The sequence below is a fragment of the Microtus pennsylvanicus genome, chromosome 8 (genome assembly GCF_037038515.1).
Source record: "Microtus pennsylvanicus isolate mMicPen1 chromosome 8, mMicPen1.hap1, whole genome shotgun sequence".
NCBI classification, from domain to species: Eukaryota; Metazoa; Chordata; class Mammalia; order Rodentia; family Cricetidae; genus Microtus; species Microtus pennsylvanicus.
In genome coordinates, this window is record NC_134586.1 from 84,160,413 (window position 1) to 84,186,858 (window position 26,446).

General features: G+C 41.7%; 1 protein-coding gene across 1 annotated transcript in view; it reads left to right on the forward strand.

Moving 5' to 3' along the window:
- The window catches only part of Gprin3 (GPRIN family member 3), a 65,618-nt gene extending 39,875 nt beyond the window's left edge, over nt 1–25,743 (forward strand). Inside the window, exon 2 of the mRNA XM_075983946.1 lies at nt 21,418–25,743. Coding sequence (XP_075840061.1) covers nt 21,526–23,799 — 2,274 coding nt within the window. The 5' untranslated portion in view covers nt 21,418–21,525 and the 3' untranslated portion in view covers nt 23,800–25,743. The remainder of the gene's footprint in view (nt 1–21,417) is intronic.
- The last annotated feature ends 703 nt before the right edge of the window (nt 25,744–26,446 follow it).

A 26,446-nucleotide genomic window follows, 5' to 3' on the forward strand; every position in this document is an offset into this window, starting at 1 on the left:
GTTTCTTCCACGTTTTCATTGTAGAGGTCTTTCACGGTTTTGGTTAGGTTTGTTATTCCAAGATGCTATGTTTTATTTTCTGAGGCTATTGTAAATAAGATCAGTTCCCTTTTTCTTTTTCAGTATCTTTGTCATTGGTATGTACCGAAAGGCTACTGATTTTGTATGCTAATTTCATATACTGCCATTTTACTACAACTATCAGTTCTTAGAATTTTCTGTTTGAGTCTTCAGGGTCTTTTAGAGAAAATTTAATAAAAAAAGCAGAAGATAAGTCTTGCTTGTATCAATATTTGATTTGGGAGAAACAATAAAGCACTTAGATATAAATATGTATATTTTGGTTGCAATATATTTAAATCAGGTTGGGTCAAAAGGTTTACAGTTCATTGATATACATGAATGATAGATAAAGTTTGTGAAACCTTAATATTTCATTGAATTGGTAATCCAATTAAACCACTTAGAACAATTAGAAACATGTTATAAAGAAAATAAAAAAAAACATTTAGAACAAATGCAGGTTTGCTTTGCACATTCAAGCAATTGGGAATGCGAAGAGAAAATTTTCTTCTTACAAATCCTGACTTCAGAAAAGCTGAGGTTACCTTGACTAATACCATAGCGTGGTTGATTAGACTTCAGAAGAAGGCTTCTCATGGGACTGTCAGAGATATGTGTACTGGGAACGTGGCTCTTCCCACTTCTGAAAGTGGGTCACACCCCTGTATAGAACATATACTTATGGAAATTGGGAAAAATGGCAATAATAAAATAAATTCAAAATCAAACAACTAATGCATTTGAGAGGCTTCTGGAAGTATTCTCCCTGGTGTAGTACAGACTCAGTGCAGCTTTATTTCTGAGCTCATAGCATGTGCACATTGCTGTCCTACCACACAGCAGTGAATACTGCCTGAAATACCTCCACTAGCCTTCATGACACTGTGTGTTATGACCTGAAGTGTCATTACTGTGCATATAGCATCTTCTGCTTCTACAGAAACATAATGTTTTTATTTCAAGACTTTTGATATTTTCTTATTGCAATTCCTCAGCTTAGGCCATAGTATATATTTGTATCCTGTCATGTTAGAACGTTTGGCTCTGAAAATTGTTTTTTAGTGGGCCTCCAGAAATGGCTCAGCAGTTAAGAGCATTTTCTGCTCTTGTAGAGGACCTGGGTTTGGTTCCCAGCACTCACATGACTTACTCACAGTAACACCATCTGTTACTCCAGTTCTAAGGGATCCAGCACCCTCTTTTGGCCTTTTCAGGCACCAGGAATACATGGTGCTCATATGTGCATACATTCAGGAAAACACACAAAATAAAAAGAAATAACTCTTTAAAAGTAGTTTAAATTGCTATTTAAGTTGCTGAATTAAATTTTGTAAAAAAAAAAATATTCATTGAATTTGACTTGTTATTCAAACAAAATTTGCATCATTTTCTGAGTTGGCCCTCAACAGACTTCCGCCATTTTGTACCACATATTTATGTGAAGCAACATTCTAGCATTGACAGTTGTACAAAGTACATATCATTCTAAAAAGCAATATTCAGTGTCCTGAAGTGACAAATATTCAGCCAAGATTTAATTATTTATATAAAAGTAAACAAGGATTTGCATAGCATTAGTATGCATTGTACTTTAATCTTTAAAGAACTGTCTTGAAATAAATTTATTTTAAATCTATCAGTAAATGTTTGTGTTGTATACTTTTTTTGTATAGCTATGAGATCTAGCAGAGCATTCTGGGAGCAAGAGTAACCACAAGTAAAAAAAGCTTAAAAACTTCTTGGTTGTATGATGTTACTATAGCAGCCTTGACCATTGCTGTGCTGGGTCACTGATGCCACCCCTGCCCGGCCTCTTTCTGCCCATCCCTTTACTCATTTATGAATCCTACATGTTGCAGACATTCATCATGGTACAGGTTGAATCCATAGTTTTTGTCACAATCCTCCTTGGCATATTGATGTCTGTCTGAACACATTAGGGCTATGTGACAAGAACCATAGACCTGGCCAGCTTAAACAACAGGGATTTCCTCATGGTTCTGGAAGTAGAAAAGGCATGGGCAGATGATGTGGGAGTGTCATATATCAATCTGTTGATTTCATTGGTTAAGCAATAAAGAAACTGCTTAGCCCTGATAGGTTAAAACATAGGTGGGAGGAATAAATAGAACAGAATGCTGGGAGGAAGAGGAAGTGAGCTCAGACTCGACAGCTCTGCTCTCTGGAGAGAGGCGCCATGCTCCCATCTCCAGGGCGGACGCGAGAGCTCTGCTCTCTGAGGCACACGCGATGAAGCTCCGACCCAGCATGGACGTAGGCTAGAATCTTCCCGGTAAGTCCAGTGCTCACAGATTATTAGAGATGGGTTGATCTGGATATCAGAATTAGCCAGTAAGGGCTAGAGCTAAAGGGCCAAGCAGTGTTTAAAAGAATACAATTTGTGTGTTGTTATTTCGGGGCATAAGCTAGCCAGGCTGCCGGGGTGCTGGGGACGCAGCCCCGCCGCTCCTAATCACAACAGGCAGACTGGAAGTCTGGTGAGGCAGCACCAGAAGATTCCTTTCTTCTTGTATCCTAGCAAGGCAGAAGGGCTGAGAGCAATTCAGTCCTTTTTACAGGATCAATAATCCCTTTCATAAAAGCTGCATCCTTAGGTTCTCATCATCCATCCATCATTGAGATCAGCTTTCAAAATCTGAGTTTTGAACAACAATTATGCAGTCCAGAATAGAACCCTTGTTTACCTTTGTTTGATTAGTTTGTTTGTTTGTGTGGGTTGTTGCTGCTGCTATTGATTTGCTGGGGATTTGGGGAGTTTTTTGTTTGTTTGTTTGTTTGCTTGCTTGCTTGCTTGCTTGGATTGGATTTGGTTTTCCGGTTGCAGATGGGCTTTTTGAGACAAGGTCACGCCTATCACAGTCTCCTCTAATTTCTGGGATCACAGGCACATTCTACCACATTCAACTAAGTTTACACAATTCTCTTTTGAAAAATATTGCTACAGTCTGGATATGGAGTATCTCTCTTCAAAGAAAAATGGTCCTGAGCTAGCAGTACGATTAACTGATAATTAATCATGAGGCTTTTAATTTCATTGATGACAAGTTGATAGGTAAGTGGAGGATGGAGATCACTATACTTTGAGGCTATTACTTGTCCCTGGACCCTTCCTCTTCCTCTCTATCCCTATCTGTGTCCTGTCTACCATGAGGTGAGGTGCTTTGCTTTACTCCATGTTCTCAGCATGACCCTCTGTCTCTGTATATACCATAAACCTGGCTAGAAACAGTGGATCCAAGGAACCTGGAACTGAAGCCCATGAAACCAAAGCAAGCCTTTCCTCCCCAAGTTGATTAGCTCAGGTAATATGTCTTCATGGAGGAAACTATTCCGATATAATCCCTCTATATCTTCTCTTCCTACTGATTGTCTAGAATGTTGATTTAGCCATAGACATCCCCCCGTGTCCCCTGCAGTATTCTCTGCTCCTGCCATTCCTGTCCTGGAATGATGTCAGTGAGCTAGTAAAGGATGCAGATGTAGGTCAGTCATTCTGCTCATTTTTTATCGGACTTTAGGGAAATTGATTAAATATTTTGAGCTTGGTTCATCAATTCTAAAGTATGAGTGAAATGAGTACCACCTCTCCGGATTATTGTGGAGTGTAAATGAGAACTCTGCAGTCTTTAGAACACAAGGACACCTGTAGCAAGCCACGTGTACAACAGGATGTTTCCATCTCGTAATTCGCTGTCAACCTACAAGAGACGGAAAGTACTCTCAGACTTCCCATAGACTGACACATAGACTTCACAGACGGAAAGTACTCTCAGACTTCCCATAGACTGACACATAGACTTCACAGACGGAAAGTACTCTCAGACTTCCCATAGACTGACACATAGACTTCACAGACAGAAAGTACTCTCAGACTTCCCATAGACTGACACACAGACTTCACAGACAGAAAGTACTCTCAGACTTCCCATAGACTGACACATAGACTTCACAGACAGAAAGTACTCTCAGACTTCCCATAGACTGACACATAGACTCCTACTTCACAGACAGAAAGTACTCTCAGACTTCCCATAGACTGACACATAGACTTCACAGACAGAAAGTACTCTCAGACTTCCCATAGACTGACACATAGACTTCACAGACAGAAAGTACTCTCAGACTTCCCATAGACTGACACATAGACTCCTACTTCACAGACAGAAAGTACTCTCAGACTTCCCATAGACTGACACATAGACTTCACAGACAGAAAGTACTCTCAGACTTCCCATAGACTGACACATAGACTTCACAGACAGAAAGTACTCTCAGACTTCCCATAGACTGACACACAGACTTCACAGACAGAAAGTACTCTCAGACTTCCCATAGACTGACACACAGACTTCACAGACAGAAAGTACTCTCAGACTTCCCATAGACTGACACATAGACTTCACAGACAGAAAGTACTCTCAGACTTCCCATAGACTGACACATAGACTCCTACTTCACAGACGGAAAGTACTCTCAGACATTCCATAGACTGACACACAGACTCCTACTTCACAGCCTGCCCCATCCCTGAGTGGTGTAGGTTTGACCTCTCCTTTGGTGTTCCTTCTAATATGCATGCGGATTTTTCCAGCCTAAACCACGTCCCCACTTCTGCATTTACAAATTACTGTTTTTATCCAGCCTTAAACACTATCGTTTTTAATGGACTTATTTCAGAACATCTTTCTCATATAAACTAGCCAGAAACCTTTAACACTTGTCTACCTCAAATTTCGCTACAGTGGAGCGAAGCATTGCTAAGAACAGGAGTGTGCAGTGCGGTGGCAGATATGACTCAGCTGGTAAAGGTGTCTGCTGCACAAACCTGACGCCTGTGTTCAGTCCTGAAACCCAAGAGAAAAGAGAACCAGCTTGACCTGCCTCACATGCATGGTATGTGCGTGCCTACACATACACCTCCCCCCACATACACATACATGTTAAATAATGATTAATAATAACAAATTATTTTAAAAGACGATTCAGTGTTTACAGTTCTTGTCCTGTTTTCCCAGCTATTCACTCACCATTAACTCAGTAGCAACATTTTTAGCAACCACCATTGCCAAATTTTTCCAAAGATTTCTGTTCCATGCTTTCATGCAAAATAATTAGAGCCAACTGATGTGGTGGCTAGAACAAGAACTGACTAGTAAGCTGAGAAAGAGTTCCTGGCTCCTGCTGAGCAGACACTCCAAGACTGTCAGCTGATGGGACTCCATGTCATGGGCCTCGTCAGCAAATTTGTTGCTGGGAACGAAAAGCTAGTCAGTAGTTGGAGAACTTCTACTGTGAACCCTCTGGTGAGCTCCATCATGTCTATACCAGTTATTTCACTTGCTTTTCAAGCTCACTTCCTATAGGTAGAATTATCAGGTCAAAGTTTACCTCAATGATATGGGTACTTCTAATCTTCTCCATCTGTCTGTTCACGTTTTCAAAAACAGGACTAAAATGTTCAGTCTCACCCTGCCCATGTAACTACTGTGACTGTGGCGTTAGTGGTAATTCACTTGGATGTAGTATCAGATAATGTAATGGAGTCTTTCATAACTGCATGTATATGAGTTCACCAAGAAACTTCCTTAATTTGCATCTTCTACACAACCTTTTGTGGTGGCTTGAATGAGAATGGCCCCCATACGCTCATCAGTTTGAATGCTCAGTCACCAGGGAGTGGTACAATTTGAGAAGGATTAGGAGGTGTGGCCTTGTTGGAGAAAAAGAATATGTCACTGGGAGTGGGCTTTACGGTTTCAAAAGCACATGGCGCAGCCCACTTCCCTTTAGTCTCTCCCTTCTTCTCGCTCTGCCTAAGGAATAAGATGTAACTCTCAGCTACTGCTCTAGCTCTTTCCTGCATGCTGCCATGCCCCATGATAATCATAGACTAACCCTCTGAAGTTGTAACTAAGCCCCAATTAAGTGTTTTCTCTTATAGTAGTTGCCTTGGTCCTGTTGCTTCTTCACAACATTAGAACAGTAACTAAGACACCATTGTATAATTAATTGTAGCTACAAAGCTTATTACTTTGTTCCAAAAGAAATAATGAGAACAGCATTGTGATTTACACTTTTGCTTTGTACTATTATAGAAATTTTTCAAATAAATTATACTGGGTATATCAACAAAATTGTAGATGCAATAGGAAGAAGTCACAGGAGGGAGGGAAGAAGGAGACCACCCAACCATAGTATGACCCTAACTTATCATCAGCCTTAGACAAAATCGTGATAACCCACAACATATCCCACAACCTCTGTGTTCACAGTCACTTCTTGAGTTTGTCAAAAACCTGTGAATATGCAAACGCAGCTGCTCCCTAGACAAGAAGATATCAGAGGAGACTTCTTAATCTTTTACATGTTTCTGTAAATCAATTTACATATCACATTTTCCCCTAAGTATTTGGAACAAACAAATGAAAAGGCATTGTAAGCACTTTCTTGCCAGCCCCGATAAGCTTTACCCATCTAGACACGGAGATAGAAATTCCCTGACTTCTGATAGATATAAGATTTATCATCTAGATGAGTCACTCCTTTGGATTAAAACAGTCTGTTTATAAGTAAAAACTACCCCTGCACAGGGATAGTCCGGCACAAGTAACTTAAACAAGATTTGTTCTTGTAACTTCACGACATCACTGCAGTGTCTTGTCAACTATGGCCAATGAATATTACTGACGATGCCTGGAGCTTGTAGATAACCAAGAGAGATAAGTGTGACTTCTTTAACTACTTGTGGCCAGGCTGGCCTCCTTACTTAACAAAAAGCAAGTAGGAAGTGTCTTAGTGTCAGACAGCACAAACCCTCTCCTCTAATGGAAATGTTACAGGGTATGGACTATGTGAACATTGACTTTATGTCATTATATACATTAAAATTTGAAATGTATAAAATAGTTTAGGATAAAATATTTCTCTACCCTGTCCACTTCACTGCTCTGATCAATTCCATATTTATCCTTGCAGAAATAGTTCCTTCATGTATGAATAAAGATCTTTATGTCCACCTTTCAGTGAGAATGGTAGCACTCTGAAGACATTCTTTATTTTGACATTTTTTAATTATTACTAGTTTTTTTGTTTTGTTTTGTTTGTTTTCATTTCACTTAAAATTGTACTACTGGGCTTGTTCCTTCCCATTTCGCGTTGCTGTCCTCATGAGATACGCTGCTCAGTGTGTCATACTCACCGGGTGCGATGTTGCCATTCATGCCAAGAATTGCCAGTGCATGCTCGTTTAAATTTCTTCTAATTTCATGTGCCAAATAACCCAGTGCATATATGCATTAGTACACTCCCATAAAGTCAGTACCAAAAGTGGCCTTACTGAGCCAAAGCTCACATGGCCTTGCATTTTTACAAAGATTTCCCTCCACAGGCTGCCCTAACTTACAATCCTCAGAGGGTGAGTATCAGCTATCAGAGCACTCTCTTTACCCTGAGATCAAACCCCAGTATCTCTTCATGTTCAGCTGGAAGAAGTTATTATACTTTGCAGACATGTTTCTTGCTGTTAAAGACTACATTTACCTTTGCCCCACAAAGTTATTGGATGATTCTTAGAGACAGTCTAGACGGGTGGTTCTGAATCTGGGAGTGGCAACCTCTTTGGGTGTCAAATGACTCTTTCACAGGGCTCACATATCAGATATCCTGCATATCAGATATTTGCATTATAATTTATCGCAGTAGCAAAATTGCAGTTATGAAGTAGAAACTAAATAATTTTATGGTTGTGGGTCACGACAATGTGGGAACTGTGTTGAAGTGTTGCATCGTTAGGGAGGTTGAGAACTACAAGTCTCAATTGTCACAAATAGAGGCTAGATTGATACTAGAATCTAGTGAAGAGAGGAGAGGAGAGGACAGGACAGGACAGGACAGGACAGGACAGGACAGGACAGGACAGGACAGGAAAGGACAGGAGAGTGGGCTGCTCAGCCTCCTATAGCGCATAGGACAATGATCTTTAACCAAAAGGAAGCACAGAATGTTCCTAGTACTAGGGTCCCACACAGCATCTGCTTTCCCTTCATCACACTAAATACATTTTTTACAAAGGTCTACATCCTTTAGGGTGAAGTATTGCCAAAAAAGTAAAATGAACCCACTTCTGTGATACATTTGGCCTTTTTATTTCTCTTCTCTTACAACATGCCAGTTTTACCCAACGCCTTGCAGGAATTGGGAGCCCCTCACAAGCATGAGGATAGTGCTTTCTTTGTGTTTTTTTTTTTTTTATCTTGAACCTGTGGCACAGAGAGACACTCATGAGTACTCAGTCTTACCTTTGAGTCTGACTTAAAGGTTTTCATTTTAATCAAATCTGATTCGGTTTACATTTACTCCCCTGTTCTCTAGATTTTTATGGGCAGTTGTTTTTTCTGAACTTTCAGAATGATACTGACAGGAGTTCCCAGCTGAATTAGTTATATTGTTCTACAGATTTGAACACCTACAGGGTATACTTCATTGCCACAGCATTAAGTCACTGTCACAAGTCAGCATTCTGGGGTGACTTCTGCCTTGATCGTAACCACAGCTGGTTTGTACATTCCAGAATAGGGACATGAGGATTAGAAATGTTAGGTAGGAGGAACAAAGATAAGAACCAAACACAGAGACATAGGAAAGTATCAGGAGGGCAGCTCAGTGCCTCTTGCATACTGAGTTCTGAGTTCACCCGTGTTGCTTTTTCATACACTTTAATACCTCAATACAAAAAAACTACTTTAACATGATACAAAGGGTAACCATTACAGTTACTAGCGCCAATACTTGTTGAGGCATCAAGCCACTAATTCCTGAGTAAATTTGATGTTTGGGGCAGTGAACCCACCCTAGACCAAGTATCCTGCAGGCAGCCACGATTTAAGTCAAACCTTTTATTTCAAAAGAAGGAGCTTGACTTCTCTGATCTGTGGTCAAGGCTCAGTGAATCTACCTCCTCGGGCCATCTTGATGTGAAAACACCAAGAACCACACCCTAGGTCAGGATGTCTTGTTTTGTAGCCACAGCTGTTGTCAACAACTTTGAAAGAGCAAAAACAAGCTCAAGCTCTCTGACCTTCAGAGAAGCTAGAATAGGCTCACGTTTTTGTGTTCCCAAAGTCACTAATTGCATACTGTTGTGCTCACAGTTAGCCTGTGATTGAGATTGTCTTCTTTCTTTAAGTGGGTTAAGTCTCCAAGTTTGGATTCCTGATGCCTAGCAGTGTTTTATCAGCAGGAAAGGAAGATTGCTTTTGTTAGTATGCAGTGCCTTCCTGTTGGTCACCAACACAGGCTTGCTCTGCCCCCTCCTGCCTCCCGTTTTCCCATCACCCAATACTGCATGTTTGGAAAACCTCATGAAGAGCTTTGGTACTTTGCAGCCTGCATTTTTGAGTGTGGGTGTCTGTTATGAAAATAGGGGGTTGGTATCCTCAGGGAACTCATTGTTTTTAGAAGGAACACTAAAGGTGTAGGGAGTCAGCAGTCCTCATTTACCCTATGGTCACCAGTTAGGAGTGACATTGTAAATTTCAAGATGTCATTATTTTTTCTGTGAAAATGAACCACATTTTCCTTTTCCATTCTTCAGTCAAGGGGCATTTAGATAGTTTCCAGGTTCTGGCTATGACAAATAATGCTGCTATGCACATAGTTGAGCACATGTCCTTGTGCTATTGAGCATGCTTTGGATATATACCCAAAAGTGGTATTGCTGGGTCTTGAGGTATGTTGTTTCCTAATTTTCTGAGAAATTGCCATATTGATATCCAAAGGGGCTATACAAGTTTGCACTTCCACCAGCAATGGAGGACTGAGCATAAGCTGTCATCAGTGTTTTTGATCTTGGCCATTCTTACAGATGTAAGATGGAATCTCGGGGTTGTTTTAATTTGCATTTCTCTGATGACTAAGGATGTTGAACATTTCCTTAAGTGTCTTTCAGCCATTTTAGATTCCTCTGTTGAGAGTTCTCTGTTTAGGTCTGTACTCCTTTTTTTATTGGATTATTTGGGTTTTTTTTAATGACCAATTTCTTGAGTTTTTTTTGTATATTTTGGAGATCAGACTTCTGTCTGATGTGGGGTTAGTGAAGATCTTTTCACATTCTGTAGGTTGTCATTTTGTCTTGTTGACCATGTCCTTTGCTTTACAGAAATTTTTCAGATTCAAAAGGTCCCATTTATTAGTTGATTATTTCAGTGTCTGTGTTGCCAGGGTTATGACCAATTTCATGAGTTCTTTGTATATTTTGAAGTAAATGGATGGATCTAGAAAACATCATATTGAGTGAGGTTACCCAGACCCAGAAAGATAAATATAATAGGCACTCACTCATAAGTGGCTTTTAGACATAAAGCAAAGAAAAATCAGCCTACAGTTCACAATTCCAGAGAACCTAGACAACAAAGAGGACCCTAAGAGAGAAATACATGGATCTAATTTACATGGGAAGTAGAAAAAGACAAGAACTCCTGAGTAAACTGGGGGCATGGGGACCATGGGAAAGGGTAGAAGGAGAGGGGAGAGGAGGAGAGGGAAACAGAGGAAAATATATAGCCCAACAACAGTTTGGTTTTTTTTTTAAAAAGGGGGGGGTGATATTGTAGTCAGTGTTACTTGCATCTCGGCTACAGGCACTGCTCTGAATCACTTGCAAAATAAAAGTTTCCTCTCATGGATGGAGCTGTTTTGTGTGTGTGTGTGTGTGTGTGTGTGTGTGTGTGTGTGTGTGTGTGTGTGTGTGTATACCTGCATACTTTCTGACTTCTTTCTCTAGTTAGACAATAGAAAGGAGCCAATCGTGAGCATTCATTCGAATTCAGTTAAAGGAGAGTAGGAGGTAGTCAGCCTTGAAGTGGTTCTAAATTCTGAGTCTCAGTCTCCTTCCCTTCCTGTAAAGGATGGGTAGTGTTTACACCATACTCCAGGTGCATTGTCAGAACACGTTTTCGTGGTTTAGCCTGAAGAGACTGAAATTACCTGGTGCGAGTGAGAAGGAAGAATGAAACAGGCAACAAATCCACTTAGGAGTTTTGGGGGGAGGGTTAAGGCCTGGTGAGGTGGGTGTACAGAGAGGCGGGGCAGGGGGAGGGAGGCTAAGATGGCAATCCAGCTTTGAAAGGTTACCTAGCGTGTATGCACAGGGAGATGACATGACTATGTCGTACGCAGATGATGGAGCTCAGGCATGCATGCAAGGGCTCCCGCAGCTGTGTCATGCATAGATAATGCAACCATGCCATACGTGGGTCACGCAGGGGCCCTTTTTGATACCAGGGCCATTAGGCACTTCTGTCCGAGGGCTTGTCCGCACATGCGTAGCCCTAGAACCTGGAAGTGTCAGCCATGGCGTGACTGAATCAGCCATGCTGTGGCTGAATCATAACAGAGACCAGACGAATGTGCACCATGGGTACAGACCCCATTATACTGGACAACAGACTCACTTTCAAATACCTTGAGATTCATGAATGATGCCCAGTTCAGACAGGGTTTGTGCAAGCTACCAGCAGGAAAGCAAGGTTGCCTATGTTAGTGTACTGATTCCCTTCCCTTTTTTCTTTCATTACCCTCCTGTCACCTCCCTCCCCTTCTCCCCACCCCCTCCGTCTCCTCATTTCAAAATTTACTTAACTCTCATTTCAATTCACAAGCCAAATCTCAAGGATCCTGAGTCTAGAAAAGAAACCTACTCATTCCCAGTAGCAGAGAACAGAGCACCCTGGATTCTTTCAGACACACAGAGCAAACGGGCTGCACAGCACAGAAGGAGCTGGAAGGCCCAGGCTGTTTCCTGGTAATTTGTCTCTTCTGGGGTTTCTGGGACTTTGATAGCAGAAGCCCTATGGTCTTAGTTTGCTGTGCTGCTCACTTTCCACAGCATCTCTCTTCACAAGTCACCACCAGCGTTGCCCTGTACACTTCTCATTCATCCACGAGAACCAGAAGAGGGACTCCTCACCACTGCTGCTTGATATAAGCTGAAGGCAGAAGTCATTCCTTAGTGTCTGCCCACTGAGGTGCTTGCCTCAGCCCCTGGAAGATGCTTTTACCTATAGGAAGATAGGAAAATGGACTGAGGAGAAGGCTTCATTTTAATGACTTGGATAGTTGGAGCGGAGATCAGTGATGGAGGAGCCAGGGAGGGAGGCAGTAGGACCAGCCAGGTCAGGAAGGGAGAAGAAGCAAGGACAACAGTGTCACACAGAAGACTAAGTGATGCTTCACTGCAGCTAAATATATCCTACAAAAAAATCAGGGTGGGGAGTAGCTTTGATCATATCTTATATGGGATTTCAAAAATGCAAATGCAAATACAGAATGCTAGGTTGACTTCCATTAGCATGTTATTTAACCACCCCTTAGCCCTGAGATGCCCCTTTGCACGATCTTTGCAATTAAAATAAGCCGAAAATTGAAGCACTTCAAAGGTGAGTTGCAAAAGAAGAAAAACACACCAATGTGTGAATATCTATGAGGCAAACCAAGAAAGTGCTGGGAGTCAGCTTGATTACACAAGGTGAAAGTAGAGAACATAAATGTTGCAAATGCTTATTCTCAAGAGTTCAAATTAAAAATAAAAAACCTTCAGGAATTTTTAAATGCTGATTTTATATTTAGTCACAAGTTAATCCGAAGGTAAATTTCTCAAGGTTACTGAAATCAGAGTTTTTGATTTTGCTGATAAAAGACTAAAGTATCTCCATATTGAACTAATCTAAAAAGAAGAAGGAGGGTTTATTGGTGTGCTGATTTCAGGTAGACAGAATGTTTCTTCCACAGGACCGTCTTTAGATGAGAGCTTGAGAGAACATATAGTAAATGTTTTTAAATATTGAGCCATATACAATACATTGCATAGTTTCTTCATAGATAAGCTTTGACCAAATGATTAAATGATAATTTTAAATGAATAACAATAACACATTATTGCTTCAAAGAGATGGGCCAAATAGATTCACCTTATTTCATTTAAGCTCTCTCCCTCTCTTTAAGACAGGAAAGTTTAACTTATTGATGTTTTCCTGTGGCCTCTGAGAAGGAGATCTATGTTCAGTGATGGGAAGATTTCCAGTGGTGTTGGGAGGCAATACTCCACAGGATGGTGCCCTGGCGTTCTTCTCTAAGCTGAAGGATTTAGAAAGTGGCTTGTGCTGAGAGTGCTGTCTGGACCCTTCCCTCAAACAAGTCATGATATCTCCCCATACAAAGCCCCCACCCCTTACTCCATCAGTCAGAGCATCATTGTCTTAAGAGAGAAGGATTAAACACAAGATCAGGAGGAGGCCTTACCACTTCCTCCCAGTGTCCTGCATTAGCTGATCCTCTTTATCCTGCCATCTCCCATGATTTTCCAACCTACCGTAAAAGCATGCAGACTTAGTCACTTCTTCAAGTCTTCATTTATTTATGCTTTAAAATTTTTACTTATTATTGTATATGAATGTATATGATATATGAAGACACAAGTACAAGTGTACAGAGATAAGAGGACAACTTTAAAGAGTCACTTCTCTCCTTCCATTTTTATAGCAGGTCTATGGATTGAGCTCAAACCAACACACTTTCATGGTAATCACCTTTGTTCACTGAGCCAGGTCTTTCCATTTACTTTCTACAAAGGTTCCTCCATCATATGAAGCCTACATTAGATTCATGAACATGTGTATCTTAATACTCTGTCTTCTGTCAGTCTGATTTATAGGTAGTATAAAACATATTTAAGCCATATGGTGGTGGGGCACACCTTTAATCCCAGCATTAGTAAGGTAGTAGTAGGCAGAAATTTGTGAGTTCTAGGCCAGCCTGGTCGACTAGTTCTAGGACAGCCAAGGCTATGGCTACACAAAGAAACTCCAATTCAGAAAACAAAAAACTGATAACACTTCTTGCCCTGGTCACTAAGCTAGCTCCATGCATGAGTAGCTAGTAGTGTCCTTGGAGTCATACATGCAGCCTGGGTTTTCATCTGTTCTGTGCTATTTACTGTAAATGTCATTGCCTGAGATACCCATGTGCAAAGCAGAGTTCAGAGCAAGACAGACAGTTTCCAGGACTTATTCTAAGGACAAAATAGGTCTGACACTTAAGTATGTGTTCAGGAAAAACACAGCTTTAGTCTCAGAATGGACGGAAGATTCTTTAAGCTGAATCAAATGGGAACGACCATGGTCTGAGATATGGATGCCCACACACCCGAAGAGCAGGTTCCAATGTGAGAATAGTGGCATGCATTTTTAATAGTCAGACCGAAAGAAAATCCTAAATCAAGGCATTTACATTGGCAGAGACAGTAGGTGGATGAATTACAGGAAAGTGAAGAAATCTCTGCTATGGATTCCAGATGCTACCAATTGAGGATTTCAGCTTCTGTGTTGGTAGGAACTAGCCCAAGATAATTTTTGCCTGAGATACCCAGCACGGTAGCTCCCTGCAATCTTGTATTGTCATTAGCTGTCTAGAACCTTTAACCTGGGTACAGCTTTAACTCTAGGAATTTTATCCATTTTCCAAGGCTGGTCACACAACATCACATGTGTGCCTATGAACACCAAGTGTTTTCAGTCTTACACCAGGACGGCTCATGCTTAGGATATGTAAAGATGAGGCTGACTAAACCTTGTGAAACTGGCGTGTATGTGTCCTGAAGAGTTACCCGTGACTCCTCCATCCTTTGCCCTAGATGAGACGACCCATTTCTTTGATATCTTTATGATTAGATACTCAGGATATGTCTAAACTAAAAGGGAACGTTTATTCTGTGCCAGAGAGGTGATAGGGAAAAGATCAGTTAGATATTGGAAGAGAAGAGGGCTAAATGTGAGGAAACGGGTTCTGACAAAACCTCTGAAGTGAAATCTGTGATAAAATGCACTGAAGCAAATCAGAGTCCATCCAAGAACCAGCTCCCAATAAACCAACAGACCACTGACCAAACTGAAGGGGGAAGCTGTCCCCAGAAATAACTCCCACAACTGCCTTTTAAAGAGGCACCAAAATGACTGGGCACAAAGGATTTATTCCAGGACCTGGTGCCAATTTGGACAGTCATCACATAGAAGTAATCACTTTTGTGGCCCCAAATTGGGTATCAGACTGTCACCAGAAAACACATAGTGGGTGCCAGGCAACTGCTAGATTCTCACCTTCTGCCTTAGTCACCTAAAGTCTAAAATCAGCTGTCAGAGAACTAGAGACTGAGGTATTTCCCTGGGTCCCCAGAACATTGGGGTGGCATCTTTAAAGAGGCATGGCATAGGCTAAGTATCAGTCAGGGGAAGCAGCCACTCTGCTTTACTCAAAGATAATAGCTGTCTGAGCCATGCTGGCTTTGTCTTGAATGCACTGACATCCTCCTGGTCATCAACACAGGCTTTCTCTGTTCCTCCTGCCTCGTGTTTTACTGTAGTGAAGAGGCGAGCAGGCCTGATTTTTGTCCCACCCAACTCCCACACCACTAGCTTAGCCCCAGAAATAATAACACGGAAACTGTATTCTTTTAAACACTGCCTGGCCCATTAGTTTTAACCTTTTATTGGCTAGCTCTTATATATTGATTCAACCCATTTCTAATAATCTGTATCACCACTTGACTTTGGCTTACCGGGATGAGTCTAACGGGCGGGCGTCGATCTCAATGAAGAGAGGCATGGCGTCTGCCTCATCGCCTTCTTCCCAGCATTCTGTTCTGTCTACTCCGCCCACCTAATTTTCTGCCCTATTAAATGGCCAAGGCAGTCTCTTTATTAACCAATGAAAGTAACACATAGACAGATGACCCTCCTACATCAGGTTTTCCCATCACCCAGTACTGTAGGTTTGGAAAACCTCATGAAGGGCTGTGGTACTTTGCCACCTGCATTTTTGAGTGTGGGTGTCTGTTATGAAAATAGGGGGTTGGTGTCCTCAGGGAACCCATTGTTTTCAGAAGGAACACTGGAGGTGTAGGGAGTCAGCAATCCTCACTTACCCTTAGGTCACCAGTTAGGAGTCAGTGATACTTGCATCTCTGCTACTTGCAGTGCTGTGAGTCACTTGCAAAAGAAAGGTTTCTCCAGCTGGACTGTGACTGAAGAAACCTTTCTTTTGCAAGTGACTCACAGCACTGCAAGTAGCAGAGATGCAAGTAACACTGACTCCTAACTGGTGACCTTAGGGATGGGATAAAACTGGACTCTCTGAACATGGCGAACAATGAGGGCTGATGAGACGCAAAGGACAATGGCACGCGGTTTTGATCCTACATTACCTTCCTAGATATGGACGGAGGAGGGAGGACCTAGGACTTACCACAGGGCAGAAAACCCTGACTGCTCTTTGGACTGGAGAGGGAGGGGGAAAGGAGTGGGGGAGGGGGAGAAGGGTGGGAGGAGGGGGAGAGGGTGGGAGGAGGGGGTGAAGGGTGGAAGGAGGGAGTGAAGGGTGGGAGGAGGGGGAGGGAAATGGGAGGCTGGGAGGAGGTGGAAACTTGTTTTTTTTTCTCCTTTTCTCAATAAAAAAAAAATAACAAAAAAAAAAGGTTTCTTCTCCTGTGTGGAGTTGTTTGTGTATATGTGTGTACGTGAGTGCGCACATGTGTAGCTTCAATGAAGTTATGCCACTTAGATAGACAATGCTTCCCCTAACAAGCAATGGACCATCTAAGGAGAACACGTTAGCACCAAAGAATGCTTCAATTAACTCTTACTTATTAAGAGGAAATAGCTACATGGCAGATTTTTTTAATTCAAGAAAAATTAAAAGCTGGGAGAAAGATGATAGGAAGGAGAGAGAAGAGAGGGAAAGGAAAGGAGAGGTTCTGCAGAAAAAAAAAAATACTTCTGTCCAGGGGCTATCTTTGGGGGGGGTAACATAAGTGTTTTCTGTATTTTGTCTTTATTGAGAAAGGGACTTGTCCTGTAAGTTAACCTGAAACTCATAATCCTCTGCCTCACTTTCCCAAGTGCTGGGATCAGGGTGATGATAAAAGTACACATTTGTACTTTAGTGTCTGTTTTTCTGATGTGGCAGAGATGGAAGCTTCTACCATTTGGTGGGGAAAGGAGGAGAAAGTGGGTAGTATGTCGGTGCTTGGATGCTGTGATGGCCCCATTACCTTGGATGTTGTGATGTCTATTATTATTATTATTATTATTATCTGAGACAAGTATTGATTGCTTGTCTACTAATAAGAAATAGGGGTTAGCATGTGTTAGAGGATAATCTTTTCCTCTTTCGTCTTAGATAGATGGATAATTTGACCTCTATTAACAAAACAGATTATAGGAATCACATTTCAACACTAAAATAACACTGCAAGTATAAAATGGAAATAACACAACTTATGGAAATGCCATGAAGTCATTTCCATTGAAGTCTTTTGAGTCTCAGATGCTAAACTTCAAGGCATTTCTGTTTTATAATTCTACTTGGCACACTCATTTCTTGGATCCATCCACATAACACAGGAGACAGACTGTTCTAACTTTATGAGATTTACCAGCTTTTCATAGCAGGTATCCAAGCCTTAATAGTCTAAATGTGGATTATAGACACACACAGTTTAATAACCAAGACACTCTCATTTTCTTACTTCCCCCTAACAACACTCTTTTTATGTTTTCATTAATATTTTGATCTGCAAATTAAAATATCCCATTACTTTGGATTTTGGCAGGCCTTTAATAGTATCTACTTTAGAGGGAAACAGCATCATATCTGATCTTTCTTTATGTATAAGACCCTGCCCTGTATTCTGTGGAGGGAATAGGACCCATCCTCTCCCTCCAGTCTTCCCAAATGGTATGTAAAAATTTCAATTCAAAGAACAAAGATAACTATTCTCTAAAACGATTTTAAAAGATAAAGACCATGACCCAAAGACTTTAGAGGCCTTGGGAAAAGAAAAGAGATTCAAGTGGGGGCTTGCAGAACAGTGGGCATTTTCTAAGGATGAGGAAGACAGAGAATTAAAGAAAAGGCGCAAAGACACAAATCCAGGAAAGTGAGAGAATGAAACAGCTTGTTATGGCACGTGGTAGCTCTCCAGTGAGAACCAAGAGAATGGGAACTCCTAGAAATGATATCAATGTAGAGAGAGCAAAGACTGGCGATGGATTCAACACAGTAATATCAACAGTAAGCTAGAAAAATAACCTTGGTTTATCCTTAGATTTCACATGATAGTGGCCCTAGGTAAATACTACTAGAGATAAAATTCTCTATAGAGAGTTTTGACTGAGCATTTGATAGTGAATCTGCCAGTGTGAGCTTGCCTATGTTTATATAATCATCCACGAAAACTTAGGGGAGAAACATAATCAACAATAAAACAACTAAAAATCTCCTTTTATTATTTAAAATATGGTAAAATTCTTTATTTAAAACAATCTAGACCTAATTGTTGTTAATTAATTTCTGGCTGCAAGGTAGAAGACGAAGACGGTTACGCGAGGAAAAGACACAGACACGCGGCGGTCCCACGTGGGTGCACTTTAATGGGGGAGGGGCAACAGGCAGGTAAAGGTGTGCCGATACAATAGGAAAACGGACAAAAGGGAGAAGGGGGAGAAGAGAGAGAGAGGGTCGTAGGACCCTCGCTTTTTAACGAGGAATACAAATGCTTCTGGGAAATGTCCGTATCCAGGAGAATGCTGGGAACTGTAGTTCGGCAAAAGAACAACACTAATCAGATTTAATTTTTTTTCTTGAGACCTTGCAGCCTCATTGAGGAGTATCTGTTGATGATGTACTGTCCACCCTATGCAAAGAAGCAGGGCCCTTAAATGATACAGTTTGAGAGACCTATAGAAATCATATGGTCAGCTGTGCCAATAAATTAATTTGGAGCCCCCAAAATTAAGAGTTTAGCTTAAAATAACTGCCTGCTTGTAAGAGAAATAAATTTTAATACAGTCACCAATAATAATACTGTATTAATTTAGGAGCTATTACTTTATCCACATGCCTTGATATCTAGTTATTTTTCCTAAAATACCAATACAGAAGTATGTATATAATTTTGCATAGGTACATAGACTAGGTCATATCAGATACATTTTGTTTTGAATCAGCATTTTCCCAACTAGCTCATCTATCTCCCCTTTCTGTCTCCAACCAGGAAATCTCTTTTGATTTAATACTTAGTAGGTCTCATCCTAAATGTTTTTAAAATCTGTATACTCATACGTGAACCTGTGTATACATACATATGAAGTACTTGGTTATCTTTTGCACAAGGATACACGTAAACACACACACACACACTTTTCTGTGCCTTGATTTGCTCATACAACAATATTTGAGGAAATCCTTGCCAAGGGAAAAGCTGAAGCCTCATTATGCCTTTATTTTTACAGTTATATTGCATATTCCTTACAGTAGAATATGTCTTGATATTGCCTACTGTTTCTCTTAGTCTTTGTTTCCAGGTTTTGCTCTACCAATAACACCTGAATGAACATGCCATTTCTCTTTCTATTGATAAGTCTGCTTCTTGGGGTCAGGAATGTGCTTTAGCAACTAACCCACTTCCCTGGAACAGCTAGAGTGAGACGCCTCTGTGCTGGCAACCACTAAGATCCTTTCCTTTCCTCCACTCAGCCTCCACAGGCCACACTGGTGCACATTTGCCTTTGCAAGAGCAGTTGCTGTAAAGTCAAGTCTCACTGTCTATTTTTATCTGGTGGGAAATGATCTTGCCCTTCATGTCTGAAGCTCACTGGTTATTGGCTTCTTCTTAACTGTGCTTTCCTGTTATTTTACCCACTTTTCCAACAGATTATTTGATCTCCTTTAAATTTTAAGAGCATTTGATATAATATAGATATGTTCAAATATCTTCCAATTTTCACAAACCATTTTTCCTCAAGTATGTAATCTAAAATATATTTTATGGAACTTTTTGTTATGCGGAAGTTTTGAGCTTCAGGTTCCTACCCATTTGTTTTCTTTTTTTTTCTTTTTTACAAATGACCATAATCTGGTGATTTTCTTTTCTTTTTAGTTTATTTATTTTTATTTTATTCACATTGGTGTTTTTCCACGTGTGTTGGGTCCCCTGGAACTAGAATTAAAGACACTTTTGAGCTGCCATGTGGGTGCTGGGAATTGAACCCAGGTCATCTGGATGAACAACCAGTGCTCTTAACCACTGAGCCATCACTCCAGTGCCCTGTTTGTTTTCCTTAATTTGTGCCTTATCACAAAGCATACTATTGCTGCCCTATTACACTGATGGCTCCTAGATTTTACTTCTTACATGGTCTTTATTTGTGTCTTACATTTTAATGCTTTAGTCCATGTAAATATATCTAGGATTTTTTCAACTGGAATATGATTAATAAAACAAACCTTCCCTTTCTTTCCTTTTAGAGCAATTGTTCCCAACCTTCCTAATGCTGTGACCCTTTAATGTAATTACTCAGGTTGTGGTGCCCACCAACAATAAAATTATTTTTATTTTTACTTTATAACTGTAATTATATTTGTATTATTAATCATAATGTAAATGTCTGTGTTTTTTGACGATCTTCAGTAATTCCTATGAAAGGGTCATTTGACGCCCACCACCAAAGGGGTCATGACCCACAGGTTGAGAACAACTGTTCTAGCTCTTTTACTAGTCTTTTCGATTCGGTCCTTTAACAGACTTGAGATGCCCCTTTTTTTCAAAGACTAAAATCCCCCTAACATCCAGACCCATTTCTGGGTACTCTGTTGCAAAGATTCTTAATCTCCTCAGGTCTGCTTAGGGCTTCTCAAAGTTAGTCCCAGTAGCAATGTGGGATTTTATTTTTCTGACAAATCAGATTACAATGATGACTTCTGAGTTATGGAAGGTAGTTATGTTAAAAACTCACTCAATGCACAGCACTGGAATGTGAGCAGAAACTCCTCAGTCAAAATAATATTAGTGCAGCTAGAATATTTTTTCAGTCTTTCTACCTCGGGTAGATTTTTATAACAACAGATATAAGAAGTTTCTGTTGTGGTTGTGTGTGTGTGTCATTTTGTTGTCCTTTGCTTGTCGGTCGTAGAGAAGGAACCTGTGTCAAGGGCACCACCTCCTAGGAACTGCTCTGCTCTTGAGATTTTCACACCTTTTAAAAGAGAAGGTCTCCCTCCCTTGCCCAGGCTTACTTTCCACTGTCCTCTAGCCCTAACAGGCCTTGAACTTGTGACCCTCCTGCCTTTGTCCTCTGAGATCTGGAAAGCCGGGTCTGTACCACCAATCTAGTTTCAAGTAGAAAGGTTTTAATGAACTTATGCGATCCTGAGTGGTAGCTCACTATTCTCTTTTCTCCTGCAAAGGTATGGTATATTAACAACACTGTTTGCTTGGTTCCCCAGGCCAGCTCTCCAGAGGACTCATCCCTATATCTTCTCTCTGAGCTCTGACTACTTCCTGGAGAAAACATACATGGAACAGACACTGGAGTGCTCTTGGAAAGAAGTCCCATGGGGACTGTACCTGAGTCTCTGAGAGTAACGAAAGCCTCCATAGTGACAGCGTCTGGAAAGGAAGAGGGTCGAGGAGAGCTGCAGAGCATCTCCCCACAACAAGCTGAGGCAGGGAAGAATGCTAGTGGCGCTGGCAATGCCCCTGCTGAACTTAGCATTGGGCTCAGCACAGCCGCTGAGGCCCTGATGCAAGCCTGTGTGCAGGAGACCAGACAGTCGGACATGGCATCTCCGGGTGTCCTCCATGAAGTGCAGCAAGTGTCGCCCACACACAACACTCCTGATGAGTCCCAGCTGCTAGGAAGCAAGGAGCTGGCAGCATCAGGCCCGAATCCTTCAGCAGAAAAGGAACTTGTATCTGTACACCATGCCATCCAAGGTGACCTGCCAAATACCAGCAGCACCTGTGTGGTACCAGAAAACTCCTTGGGCAAATCAAAGGCAAACTCAAACAGTGAGAAACCTGAGAAGTCAAGTTGTTCTACCAGGGTCACCTGTTGCAGCAGCAAAAATCAAATGTTCTGTGATTTTCCATCTCCAGAAAATAGCCAGGGAATTGTACAGGCTTCAGATCCAGCAACGGCGGGTCACCCGTGCCCTTCTACAGACAGATCTGGTGGGGAAGGGCAGAAAGTCAACAGCGACACCACAATGGGGTCCAGTGAACCTCTACCAAGAAGAGGATGCTCAGAGAACAAACAACCCTCAGCCACTGCCTTGGACAACAAGGATGAAGGATCTGAAAATCTTCCACCATCCTCCCTCACCAGCAGAGATTCCACCTGTTGTCCGGACGAAAAGAAAGTGGCGCCGCTAGTGCAGCTTCGGGCAGCGTCAAGGTTCAAAGAAGCCAGTACAATGACCTGCCATGCTGAAAGGGAGGTTAAGGAGGTCCCAGGCAGGGCTTGGCAAGACGCCGAGGTGCAAGCAGTGGCAAGTGTGGAGAGCAGGTCTGTCTCTACTAGCCCCAGCATCCTTCCGGCATTCCTAAAGGAAATCCCTGCTCCTGAGCATGAGAATGGGCAAGAGCAGCTACGTGTAGTTTGCCATGGCAAAGGCAGTGGGGGCCACTTACTGGAACTCTCTAACAGCATGGTAGACCCCCAAGAGCCAAGGCAGTGTCCCGGCATTGTCCCGCAGGTACACATCCAGCCAGCTGCTGCCACTCCTGCAGCTTTCAAGGCAGAATGCAAACCGGAGAATCAACCAGGAGAAGCCTTTAAATCCTCCCTGATGGCCTCCAGTCAAAACCAGGATGCAGAAGAAGATGGGCGGTCTTCAGCAAGCAAAGAGGCAACTTCCGGGCAGCCTGCAGGAACTAATCCTGGCTCCCAGAAAGATAGCCCCACTGACCAAATTTCCCTCCTGACTGGGAGTCAAGCTGGGATAAATCATGGCTTGGGGAACTCTGAAGCCAGGTCATCTGAATTTGTAGTGAAAACTACAAATGACCACAAAACACAGCCAGACGGCAAACCACCTGACTCCCGTGGAGGTGCCGGTAAAGATGACCAGCTGGAGAGCTCGAACCCCACTGATAAAAGAGGTGCAAAGGATGGGAAGCCTGCTTCTCCTCTTATTGTAAAAGAGCCCACACCTGGGACCACCTGCTCCGTAGATGCCAAAATCCTACTGCTGAATCCTAAATCTCAAGAAAATGAAGGTACAGGACCAGAGGCCAATCTTGCACCCTCCCCAGGGAGGAAGAGCCAGCAGAACACCTTGGAAGAACACAGACAGACCAAGACCGCCACAAGCCTTAGCCTGCCATCCGATGGCACGGGTGACTCAAGCCCAGGCTCCGGCAAGAGGACCCCTTCTCGCTCAGTCAAGGCCAGCCCACGCAGGGCCAGCCGGGTCAGCGAGTTCCTGAAGGAGCTCAACGTGACCGCGGCTGCTGCCCAGGTGGGGCTCACACCAGGAGAAAAGAAGAAACAGATGGGCGCAGACTCCAAGCTGCATCTGAAACAGTCCAAGCGAGTCAGGGACGTCGTGTGGGACGACCAGGGCATGACCTGGGAAGTGTATGGTGCTTCCTTGGACCCAGAGTCCCTGGGAATTGCCATCCAGAACCATTTACAAAGACAAATTAGGGAAAATGAGAAGCTAGTTAAAACACAAAGTGACCAGACTCGAAGATCTATCTCCTCAGATTCTTCTTCAAATAAGAAGCTCAAAGGGAGACAGCAGGGCGTTCTGCAGTCCATGCTGCAAAACTTCCGGCGCCCCAACTGCTGTGTCCGCCCAGCGCCATCTTCTGTGTTGGACTGAAAGGAAACAGCACTGCTGTATGAGCTGTGGTATTTCTTATGTCTATCCTTATCAATGCTTAAGAGTTTGGATTTCTCTTTTGTTTGGGGTTTGTTGTCCTTGTTTTCGTTTCAGACTTAGCTATTCCAAACTATCTGGTCCTCCATAAATAAAATGCCATTTCGCAATGAAAGAACACAAGAAGTGAAGCAAAGCTTGGAGGTGAAGAAAGAAGAAATAATCTTCACTGAGGTTTTCCTAATACATAATTGTTTATAAAAACACATTTTCACTACATGTGAGTCGTGTGGTACATCCCCTCAGTCTATCACAGGGTGGTATTTCCACTAAAATACCCACTTTACATTAAAACTAGCAAACACCACTCTTAGCAACACTGTGATGAGTTCTAGTCTTACTGAAGTAAAGATGCTAGTACCACAAAAGTTAAGTAGTTCATAAGAACCTTAATATGAAAAACTGAAACAAATTCAACTAATCCCTGGGACAAATAAGATAAAATGAAAGTAGTCAAAAGTATATAATAACAAATATGAATTGGCTATAAGCATCTGAAGCTTTTTATGTGAGCAAGTTCTGGTTAGAAAGGTTAGCTATGCCTCCAAACATGAGTACTGCCTGGACCAAACATGAATTTAAATCTGTACATTTTCCTACACTGAAAGCAAAGTGCATCTCTCTGTCCTTCTGAGCAAATTAAAATGGTATTTTCTTACTCTAGGGGAAGTATCTGTGACTGGAGCCATGAAATTAAGGATAACAGTAAATTCTGAATTGTGAAATTTGTCCTCTGGTAACAGTTTCCGATTCCTTAAATGCACAACCTAGATTCTTCCATATTTATCACTTTTCAGAGACATCCTTCAGAGATCTTTGTGAAATCGTAGCTTTGGGTGGCCATGTTGTCTCACTGGTTTCTACAGCAGGATAAACATGAACCATGGGATCATTGTTGGGGCCCTGAGCTGGGGTGAAAACAGTAACTTGCACATTGGGGTAGTATGGAGAAGGAGCACATTCATTTTCTCTAGGCAGTGCTGATCTGAAGGTTGCTGTTAACTCATGTGAAAGACAGAGCGGCAGTTAACTGCCTTGGCTGAAATCACTCACCAGCAAAGAGGACCTGCCATGTGGTTTCTGTTTCTTTTTTCTTCAGAGACTCAAATAGCAAGGGTATGGCCAAATATCTACTTTGGCTTTTTTTTTCAATTTATTTCTATTTTGCAGATTATAAATATAAAAATTATACCTGAGCTCTGAAAACCAAAGCTGCATTGCCTTTGATGTCTAGGAGAGAACTTGACTGTGTCTAAGTAGGCCACGGTGACAGCACTCTCTGAGTCGGAGAATGATAATTACGGTGTTATACTTGGAGGCTTATAACGAATTTTTAATAAGGCACATTTTCAGTTTCCTACTAATTGGTCTCTGTTAAGAATGCTTTATAAAGTAGAAATTACTGTCAAATTGCTGATCAAATTGCTGTATTAATGATTAGAGATTTAGCATAAAACTCTCCTTTAGTATAAGTACGTTTGCTGGGACTTAATCTATCTCCCATCTTGCACACACTGGGGCCTTCTGTCACATGTCAGCACTCATGCTGTGTATACACAGAGTACCCCCGTGCATAGCCAGGAGCAGCTGCCCACAGAGCCCACTGCGGATGGTGGGCCCTAGCAAGCCTTTACACTGAAGTGCTGCAGCAGGCTGCTCGTACAGAGAAGAAAGAATTCTGATCAGTAATAATGTTTGTGAGTTTAGAGTAATCATAAAATGCCTAGATAGTTAATGAAGCAGAGGCCTGAGAGAGCTGTAGGCATCTGTCCCAGATTCAGTAAATCAAAAGTCTTCAGTTGGGTGTTATAGTTGTACCTCTCACATCGAAAACTAAAGAAATGTTTGATTACTAAGTTTGGTTTTCTTTGGTACTAGAACGAAATTCGCAATTTCTACAAGACTCTAGAAAGCATCACAAAGTGGTACAAAGAGGTTTTGGCTTTGCTCCTTCTAGAAACAGCAGTGGAAATGACTTACCAAATGGATACATTAAGCTGGGAAGCTGTTCAGGTGTTTATGTCACAGAAACTACCCGTAGACACACTCGTAGTAAAATTGCATTTGAAGTTTTTCCTTTCCATTAGCCTATGACACAGCCCAGCATTTGACCTTCAAGACAGCACTGGAACCCCTCACCTTCTTTAACCAGGGAGACACATGGTGTCTTTCGTGGCACACTCACTCTCCATCACTTGTTCTTCTTGCTTTATCTGTGTGACACACACTGGCTTGAAAGTTATTTGTGTCTCTCATTATTTTGTAACATGCCATTTAGACCTTCCCAATACATATTAGATTTTAAATATATATTGTAAATGCTTTATTAAAGAAAGAAATAGAAAAGATTTCTTGTTATCAGTGGTAAAGGAAGTGAGAACTCAGGATCTAGAAGTTCCTTCAGCATTTACAATGTAAAGATGCTATACCACTTACGAAGAAAATACTAGAATTCTTAAACTGTAATTATTCTGTTTCTGTGACCATGAGACAAACACCCCAGCTTCCACTGTTCGTTTATCATGAATGATTTTATAACAATATCTTTTTGAATTCGTGGTTTTTGATACCAGGACCGCCTATGTAAAAT